Source organism: Durio zibethinus, chromosome 3 (assembly GCF_047325235.1).
Source record: "Durio zibethinus cultivar Kanyao isolate XHJ-2024 chromosome 3, ASM4732523v1, whole genome shotgun sequence".
NCBI lineage: Eukaryota > Viridiplantae > Streptophyta > Magnoliopsida > Malvales > Malvaceae > Durio > Durio zibethinus.
Genome location: NC_143164.1, coordinates 34,212,843 through 34,222,946, shown reverse-complemented (window position 1 = coordinate 34,222,946; position 10,104 = coordinate 34,212,843). Strand labels below are relative to the sequence as shown.

The 10,104-nt window shown below is 35.1% G+C and overlaps 1 protein-coding gene across 10 annotated transcripts; it reads right to left on the bottom strand.

The window, feature by feature from the left end:
* Nucleotides 1-3,286: 3,286 nt before the first annotated feature.
* LOC111283345 (protein TIME FOR COFFEE-like) lies at nt 3,287-9,193 on the bottom strand. 10 transcript variants are annotated; one of them, XM_089758582.1, is made up of 13 exons: nt 9,057-9,193; nt 8,811-8,959; nt 8,404-8,721; nt 8,150-8,307; nt 7,760-8,042; nt 7,337-7,679; nt 7,159-7,219; nt 6,956-7,045; nt 6,650-6,875; nt 6,460-6,526; nt 6,285-6,354; nt 5,780-6,154; nt 3,287-5,606 (listed from the first exon to the last, which is right to left on the bottom strand). In XM_089758582.1, exons 2-13 carry the CDS (start codon nt 8,905-8,907, stop codon nt 3,903-3,905), a joined length of 3,792 nt encoding a protein of 1,263 aa, XP_089614708.1. In that variant the 5' UTR covers nt 8,908-8,959; nt 9,057-9,193; the 3' UTR covers nt 3,287-3,902. The 10 variants fall into 10 exon arrangements, with proteins under 10 accessions (XP_089614708.1, XP_089614710.1, XP_089614713.1 ...); XM_089758584.1 differs by having other exon boundaries at nt 6,285-6,351; XM_089758587.1 differs by having other exon boundaries at nt 8,811-8,893.
* Between the last annotated feature and the right edge of the window lie 911 nt (nt 9,194-10,104).

Below are 10,104 nucleotides of genomic sequence, written 5' to 3'. Positions count from 1 at the left end.
TTTACCTCCGGTTCTGGGAAATCCCCTTCGACTTCTTGGAGTTGGACAGAGGAAAAAAGAGCATCTTGGGATTGAAGAACATCGATGTCTATGCATTTGGTAACTTTATTTCTTCTTTTTTTTTTCTTTTACTTTGAAATTTTCTGTTTCTTTTCTGTCTGATGTGATTCTTCATCGCTGCTAATGTACAACGCACCTACTTAAACACTTTGGACCATAAACATATTCTTTCCTTTTTTTTTTTTTTGGAAGCTTTGTTCATGTTCTAAATTCTGGAATTCTGGATGACGTGCAAGGTTTCAGCTTTAGTTTTGATTTTTAAATTCCGGGCTTGCATGCAAGAACGTCTAGCATTTAAAGAGAATAATCGGAAATAATATTACATAACTGATGTTAATTGGCAAAATATTGAGTCATGGAATACAATGTGGGAACTAAATCATTGGCTAGAATGCTTGTGGTACATTTATGATAGTGGATTATAGAATGTAAGATTGAACTATTAAATCAGTTACTTTAAGTAGACATTTGGTTCAGGTAAGTAAAATTTTGAAATTTTCTTCCGATATTTTACTTTTTATAATTTGATTTTTTAATTTAATCCATGGGAACATAATTTTTTAAATTTTTTAAGACTTTTAATATTATCAAGAAGTGAGAAAGTAGGGAAATAAAAACTTTTCTCTCCCTAAAATTTTTTAAGATTTCAAAGAAAACATAGAATTTTTTTTCTTTATTTGTTCTCATTTAATTGTATTTTTAGATTATATAAACAACATTATTTATCTTTAAAATGTAATAATTTTTTATAAAATATTATAAAAAAAATTTTCTTAATATATATTTTTTAAAAAATATTTTTAACACAGTACTATTGAAATCCTTATAAAAATTATGATTAAAAACACGGTTTTTATTAAAAAAGCTAAAAAAAATATATTATTTTTCATAATTCAATAAAAACGATATTTCTAAAAAAAAAGTGATCTTTTATTAGAAATATGAAAAAAGAAATTATTTTTCAAATTTTAACAAAGATAATGTTTTCAAAATAAAAAACATAATTTTTGTTGAAAAAATAATGTTTCTAAGATAAAAACATAATTTGTTGAAAATATTAAAAATATATTTTTCAGAATTCTACAAAGATGATATTTTTAATATTAAAAATACAATTTTTGTTGAAAAAACTACGCTTTTAATATAAAAACATAATTTTTGTTGAAAAGATAATTTTTCTAAGATAAAAATATATTTTTTGTTAAAAATATGAAAAAAATAATTTTTCAAAATATAAAAAAAATAAAATTTTTAAGATAAAAACGTAATCTTTATTATAAAAAACGACGCTTCTAAGATGAAAACACTATTTTTATTTAAAAAAATAAAAATAAAACATAAAATATTTTTACTTAATATTATTATATATAAATTTTAAAGTATATTTATATAATATTATTACACATAAAATTTGTTTTGATGGTAGAAAGGATTTATTATCCTTTTTAACCCCCACATCGACTTTATCACAAAAATCAATCTCCATATTTTTTTCTATACAAGACCAATTAACATTAGGATAGTAATTAAAATTATAATATTATATTTATTAAAAATATAAAAATTATTTTTTTATAATTATTTAATTTTAACGAAGATAACATATTATTTATATATTAATATTATGAATATCACATATTATTCACGTATAATTAAAAATAATATAATAAAAGACTTTATTAAATTTACATTCTTATAAACTAAATGCAATAATATTATATTTCTTAAATTAACAAAACTCAATAGTCACACATTTTTTTTCAACATCTTTTTTTTTCTAAATTACTTTCTCTCCCAAAATTTTAAAATTATCAAATCAAATGCCACCTAAAAAAAAAAGTTTGCAATTTCTTTGTACCGGTAACCTGATTCTCCTGCTGGTGTTTACGCTAATGGGGATGATTTGAAGAAGTTATCGAGTAAGAAAAATGGAAATTTATCTATAAGGATTTCAATGATGATCTTATGGAAGCTGAACTATGTATTGACTTTTAGAATTCAAATTGTTTATTTGTTATTAGTCATTTTTTTAAGTTGATCATGTTAAGAATAAGTATCACAATTTAAATATTAAATTAAAATTTTTTAATTTAAATAATATATTAAATATTTTATTATAATTTAAAAATTATTCATAACATTACCGTTATATTTAAATGAATTGCGTCACACTTTTGAAGTTACAAATTGGTCATCAAAAAACACTTAAAATCCCCTCTCCCACTCTTCTTGTTCTTTCAGCTACAAAGCACCCCAGCTTCTAAGTCCATACGACTAATTTTTCAGCTTCAAATCGTTAACAATATGATTTGAATTTAAACAGAATATTTTAAATGATACATCTGCTACTACAATTGTTTAAGGAAGCTGGTGTGTTGGGTCAAAGGCTAAAGTAACTGTTATTTATAGGGCTGTAAACGAATCCAATAAGAATAATCGAATATGTTATTTGTTTAGTTTTACAAATATTCGGATTCGATTTATTTTAATAAAAAAATTAATTTATTTGTTTAAGCTTAATTCATTAAAATAATAAAATTTTTGTATTCAGTTCAATTAAATTAAACAAATTCATTTGTAAAAATTAAATAAATATATTCACACAAATAATAAATTAACATATTTATAAATAATAAATAAATTATAATCAAATAAATTTAAACAAATATCAGTAACCCAAATGAATATAAATAAATTTTAAAATAAAATTAAAATTAAAATTAAAAAAATAAATTTATTATTATAAATAGTTAATTAATTAATTTTAAATGATTTAATTTAAATTAAATTAATATAAATAAATTAAATAAATTGTTATTCATATTCAATTTATATAATAAACAAAAATAATTTTTTATTAAACTTAATTAACGAATAAAAATTAAATATATTCATAAATAATTCATCAAACATTATATTCATTTTCACACCTAAATACTACTCTGTAATCCCCGTATCGAGCAAGTGCTAGTGCATAAAGGGAGCAAGTGCTAGTGCATAAAGGGAACAAAATAATACAAATAAGCCAAATGGTCAATAAAGATCGGTTGCTTTCAGCTCAACGGTTTCAATGAAAAAGAAAAAAAATCCGTCTTTATCTTCTACCGGAAAGATTTATTTTTGTTCTCTTTTCTATAACTTCAAATATCTCTTACGGTCCCCACCCCAATCAATAAACAAAATGAGGGAAACGGGGAAAAAGGCTTATAGCCAAATGGGCAAAGGATAATTTCAAAAATGAAATAATGAAAGTATTAGGAACATTGTCTTCTTTGCAAAATGATTATCCTATTTACACGTCAGCATCAACTTAGACTAATCAAACTAAGTAGATCCAATTGAACATCTAAGCAACCAACCATAAATCCCCAAAATATGGTAGCTCCCCACTTTCGACAACAACTTCGTAGACTTCATAAAAACCCAACCACCTTTAAACGTTATCATGTCTTCTTGACCAATGACCCCGGTTCCCGCCAACTGGCACATGCTGATGTGATTGTGACGCTTGGTGGCCGCAACTCCACGTGCCTTTTGATCATAGCACCACTCCAGATCCTCTTGTCGGAACAAGTCTCACTAGCACTGAATATTCTATTCTAACCAACTGCATTGCACATTCAATTCCCAAGCCCTTTCTCTTTACACCTCCGCTGAATCTGCAGACAATCAAAATCCTTACTTCCTCAGGCAAAACAAGAAAACCGCGTGCTCTTCACTTAATATGAAAACCTTGGTACCTCAAACTCTCTCTAACGTGTCCTGCGCCTTTCCCTTTCAAATTTCATTGAGGCAGGCTGTGAGAGAAGAAGGCATCTGCTGTTGCAATATACTAATTGCAGCTAAATTTCAATACTTGGTTCGGAAAGGTGGCTGGGGCATGTGCTCAAGATTGAAGGCACGTTCCTTCCACACACCGGAGAGGATTTCTGACCATTACCAGCAGAAGAATTCTCGCTCTGTTGTGATTGTAGTGTGGGAACTGATGTGCCAATTTTGCTACCTGTTGAACTTGTTCTCAAGTTGCCACAGCTAGGTGGAGACCTAACAATCATAGAAGACACAGACTGCCTGTTCGTAGGAATTTCTTGTCCTTGTGGCAATAACCCAGACTTGATATTTACCCCAAACGATATCTGGGTTTGGCCTTGTGGAGACCTCGATAGTTGCTGGGGAAAATTTTTGCCGCCTGCGACGTTGGTAGCCTGGGTTCTTGTTGAGTTTTTCCACGGGATTGATTGTGTAGCGTTGCTAGAAAACTTGGAAGCAATGAAAGATGCAGGCATGGTGTTGGTTGTGGGAGTTTTGCTTCGAGAAGCTGTAGCAGGTTGCCGCTGATGTTGCACCATATGCTGCCTCTGTAGCTGAAGCAACTGTTGTTGGGAATTTGGTGAACTAGCACCAATGGGAGAATTTATGGTTACTTTGGTGGAGGTGACGGATCGAGGAGGCCAATTTCCAGTGACAGGAGAGGATACGAAGTTCGAAGTTCTATCTGAATTGTCCAAAACATACGTATGCCCGTTTGTTGCATCTGACTTCCCTGAACTTACCTTTTTTCCATCATCCAGATTGGTGGAACCGGCTCCATTTTTCCCGTCAGATATTTGGTGATTCTTCTTCTGCGCAGCTTGTGGTACAGATGCAACCTGGTATCCTTGCCAAGCTATATCAGGTCGGCTATGAAAGTTTGTGGGGTTTTGTGCCATAGACGAGAAGTTAAGATTAGAAACTATGTTGCGTCCAGCGAAAGAGGCAAACGACATGGCAAATGCTTGTGGAGGGACGAGATCAACTCCACCCTTAAAATTTTTCTGTTGTGAAAGCTGCTTCTCGCTGTGATTTCCATTTACACTGCCACCTCGCAACGTTGCAGAGGGTAACAGGGCAAAGTTGAGCGGCTGATCAGGAAGTGCTGGGTTCTGGCCATAAACACTTTTTTGGGTATTTGCAGTTGTATTCTCCCCATTCATCTCAGGTTCCATTTTGCGAGATTGATCGGATGGGAGCACATGATACTTCTGCAACTGCTGTAAATGAATGTTTGTTGAGCTCAAAAAATTATTGCCACTAACTTGTGCACTCCGTAGAGCCTGACTTTCTAGTTGCTTGTGGGATGATGACGAGCCACTAGATGTGACTGCATTCTGATAAGCTGGTTGAACCAGAGGCTGAGAGTGAGCTTGCTGCTGAAGTTGAGGATGGAACATCTGAGAAGAATACAAGGACCCATTAAAGAAAGGCACTGCTTGAGTGGGGGTTCCTTCTCTACTGGCCAATGGTTTTCCGACAGGAGCAGAGATGGCAAAAGGGTAACCATTGTTCTGTAGTATAGTTAAGCATGGAGCTTCATTAGCACCCAAATTTGGGTAATTAAAGCTCACAGCTGCTGCTACTCCTGGTAATGCTGTAGTGCTAGTTGAAATTCCAGGTGTTGAATTATTAATCAATGATGCTTTGTCACTTGAGGTACCAGATTTAGAAGGCCCAGATTCATTCGCCGTTATTTGGTGCTGGCTCAAAGGGAATATGAAAGCAGGGCCATGCTGCAACAACACAAAAGACCAAGACTTAGAAAAATGAAAACTACTTAAACAAATAAACAGAAAATGATGCAACTACAAACAAACCCCCCCCCCCCCCCCCCAAAAAAAAAAATAATAATAATAAATAAAGGAATAGAAAGAATTCTACATCGACTTGAAAAGCATTCATATACCATCAAGTTACCAGCAAGTGCTGGTTGGGAGGCCTTTCTCTGTGCTGTATCCATGAAATTGGTGCAGTCAGAGCTTTTGTCTTTCCTGTTTGGGAGACCAGGAAAGATCTCTGCAACCTCGCCTTTCTCCTCTGTAGGGTTTAGATTCACAACCTGGAAGCTTCTTTGAAATGGATTTCCAAGAATCAAATTTTCTGCGGATGGCACCAAATCTAAGTTGTTGGGGTTGGCCACACATAAAGAAGCAGAACCAGGCGCTGCTGGCCAAAAATAGTTCATCTTTGTGAACTGCTGATGCAAGTGTATGTTACGAGCTATGTAATGATGCATGGCACATCTTCTAGGTCGAGGTTGAGAAAGAAGGAAATGAGGAGGCTGCATATTTCCAATAGAAACTCATAATTAATTCAAAACAAAGAAAATATGATACAATTAACCTGAACCATCAAGATGACAGAGTGATATATTGAAATCTTTGGCCTTGTAAGGAAATCAGTATTCATACCTGTAATGCTGTGGATGATCTGATACTTCCATCAATGGGAGCACTTGTCTGGAAGGGAGGCATATATCTGCTACAAAATTGAAGTTTCTACTTCTTAGAAACAAAATAATATTTACGGCAAGAACATTTAACAAAAACAAAATGCAAAAGCACAATGTGGGTCTTGATAGATTACCCCAAAGGTGGCAGACCATTTGGCCAGCAAGCAAGGTTGATTGGCACGGGCACCGAACTAGATTGAGCTGAATAAGAAAAGAAGATCAATCAGTGAACTCAATCATATCATAAAGCAGAGTTAAAAAGAAACAAATAAAAATAATTGAGCTGCACATTTAGTCAAAGCTGAAATATAATAAAAAAATTACCGGTTTTTTCCACTTTAGGAATGCCAACTTTAGATAGCTGTTGTTTTTGACCATGTTGTTCAAATTTACAACAATCGCTACCACTATCTTGCTGCGGCTTCTCCAAATCAAGATTCAATGAATCTCGCTTCTCCCTAATTGTATCCATCCTCTTGTCTTTACCATCTTCTGCTCTCATTTCTTCCTTCACAACCTTTACTTCATCCTCAGCCAAAGTCTCTATCTTCTACATCAAAAATGAAAAGTAAAAAATTTTAGTCCACAAAGAAAGAGGAGGAGAAATCAGTAGAGTTGAAAGGTGCCTACCGACTCCGTATCCAGAACCTTGTGTACAGGATCTTGTGCGATATCCACAGGGCTATCCCTTTCCGGAGATGATGCCATTGGAGGAGGAACCTGTTGGCAAGGAAGAGGGGGCGATTATTTATTACCCTTTTTCTTCAGAAATTTGGACAGCAAAATACCAAGAAGAAATCTAATTGGAATTTTCATCAGAAGGAGATTCTCACCATCAAATCGATCTTGAACTTCTCTTCACGTTGGATCTCCACTTTTGACACCGTCGATATTCTGTGATATCCGACGCCAACCAAAAAAGAAAAAAAAAAGATAACAATTCTGATATCATGAAAGTATTAATCAAAGGTGAAAAAAGAAAGAAAGAAAGCAAGATTCTTTGATGCTCACGCTTTGGTCACTGTCGAATCCTGAAAATCAACATCCACTTTAGCGGATTCCTTTTCAGTCCAAACAGAATTTTCCTTGGTCACAGCTCCATCTACGAAATTTGGTTCTTCAATGGATGGTTGTGAATCTCCATGCTTAATCATCACCACGTTCTCCCGTGACTCCAGTAACACTGGTACCGTTTTAAAAGCATCCTTATCAAGATTAAAATCAGAAATGAACTCATTAAGTCCTGATGTTTGACTCTGTTTTGGTGAACAGATTTCCATTTTTGCCCGTTGCACATTCTCAACTTTCACTGGAGTTGGAGAATCCTCAGCTTCCACTTTCTTTTTCTTTGACGCTGCAAATGCCAGTATTAAAAAATGAAATTAAAAAGTGCAAACCTTATTAACAAAAAGATTGAATGCTCAAAATACCCACCAACGCCAACCAATGGATCAGGCAAAACCGTTGTCTGGGATTGACTCTGTGCAGAGCTTGCAATCTGAGGAGAAAAGAAGGCCTTGGTATCAGTAGAGAAACCATTTGAATCTTCAGATTTAAGCTTTGACAGAGGATTTCCAGTGCTATCTTCGTCCTTGGATCTTTGTGATTGCTTCATCAATCCATACAAAGCCTCTGCAATTTCGATCTCGATATCCTCCTGGACTGAGTTCGAACACTTGGTCGCCTTTGGAAGCCGAGTCTTAGGTCCATTCGTCTTCTGTAACGTCAAACAGAAAAAACCCAGAAACTCCTCAATCCTCTCAATTTCGTCAAACATTAAAACACAAAACAAAACATCAAAAAGCCAAAAAATCAAAAGCTGACCATCTTCTTCCTAACTGAACCATTTGAAGAAGACGGCAAAACTCGGTCTGACTCCGCACTCCGACGGGCCGATGAAATCGAAGCTCGCCGGTGATTTTGTTCCTCCACAAAAACACCATTTCCAGCCACCCAATTCTCATGTGACCTTTTCACTGAAGCTGAAAAAAAAAACCACAAAAAATCAATGAAACTCTAAAAAACCATCTCTATCTTTTACATATGAAAAGAAAACTAAAAACAACAAATTTTTATACCTGAGCGAGCTTTTCTCGGAACTGGAAAATTAATCATTTCACCGGTGGCCTTAAAATGGGGTACTTGTCTGGAGACTCTAGCTGAAGGTGAAATTTTACGTTTACTGAGCTGCTCGGTTTCGTAGTCTTCTTCTTCTTCTTCTTCACTTGAACTCTCCTCGATACTTTCTTCTCCTCCTTCTCTGTTATTGCTTCCTTGTAAAACCAACTTATCTGCTCTCCTACGCTTGCTCCGATTTAACAAATCTCGGTCTCTTTCTCTCTTGTTCGGCCTCTCTCTCAGCCTCACCGTTTCTTGCTTCTCCATCTCTCCATCTTCTGAAAACCCAACAAAGAAAAAGGAGAAATGATTAAGAAAATAAATCAAAACAAATTAATAAAAAAATTTACATAGAGAAGTTTCAAACCAGGTGAATCTCGGAGGTTATTTTTTCTTTGACGACGTCTAGGCAATCCACTTGACGGAGCCAGGTTCGGTCTTCTCGATTCTCTGTTTATCTCCATAATCAATTAAATCTCGAAAGTATAAAATATTCAGGCGATAATAGACAGCCGGCTGGCAATTCACCATAGTTTCCGGCGAAAACAATTACAGTGAAAGAATCAACACGAGGAAGTAAAAAAGAAAAAAAAAACTCTACGAAGACACTAACTTGAAATGAAGAAGATTTTTTTTTCCGCTGAGGAAGTTCACCGTTTTCTCTCTTTCTCCTTTTCCGTTCTCTCCTTCGCTTATTTGCTTTTTCACCTCGCTTTTTGTTTTCCGCTCTTTTTGTGCTCAATATCTCTCTCTATCTCTATTTTCTGTATTTCTATTTCTATTGTTCTTTCATTCACGGGAAACCTACCCCAGAGCTAACCTGGACGGTCCAGAATTCTCCTCAACACATCTGGGCTGATCTTGACCGTCCAATTGTTTACCGATCGGACGGTGGTGATTTCCAGATGCCAACATGGCAGAAATGTCACTTTCTGATGGAATACAGCCAATGCCCGCTAACTCGGCACGTGTCCGGCGCTCTATATCTTCTTTTTATCTTCCGGGTCTCAGCTTTCTACATTCTCAATAAATCCTATCCCACGCCTTTGTCGGGCGAGTGAGGAACTAATGTTAACATCTTCCACCAAAAGGGCGTTCTCTACATTTCACCAGGTGGATCCCACTCCGGAGAAGCACACTTGTCGACTGTTCATTCGCTACTAACCCCAATGAAGTATCTGCCTCTCTTTCCCGTACAGTCCATAAGGTAGCTGGTGTGGCCGGTTGCCCGTATATGGGATTAAAGTGAAATGTACTGTCCGCAAAAGACAGGTCAGTCCCGTGGGACTTGGTGGGTTCCAAAATGACCGCTCAAGCCGGTCAAAATCTTTTACTGGGGACCAAAACTAACGATAAAGATTTGTTCTTTGGTGCCGGTAGGAGATAAGAATCCGTTGGATTAGAATCCGTCGTGGCATTAACTTGCGTTTGACGGACAATTATTATTAAAAAAAGCGAGTCTGATCTGGCCTGGCACTCAGCATTCAACCAGCTCCGCAAAATCGGAACGTCCCTGCGCTTTCGCAGCAAAGTGTACAGAACTCCTGTCAGGCGTAGGCTATATATAATTATATTATATACAAGATACGAATTCGGATACAAGAAGAGTGATATTATACATTTTATTTCATATCGATAGTATTTTTTAAATTATATTTAAA

Coding starts and splice junctions, on each gene's coding strand:
- LOC111283345 (XM_089758582.1), bottom strand. CDS start 8,907: ATGGAGATAAACAGAGAATCGAGAAGACCGAACCTGGCTCCGTCAAGT. Junction 8,043..8,149: donor GTTCAGTTAGGAAGAAGATG/GTCAGCTTTTGA, acceptor TTGACGTTACAG/AAGACGAATGGACCTAAGAC. Junction 6,527..6,649: donor TCCTAAAGTGGAAAAAACCG/GTAATTTTTTTA, acceptor TTTCTTATTCAG/CTCAATCTAGTTCGGTGCCC.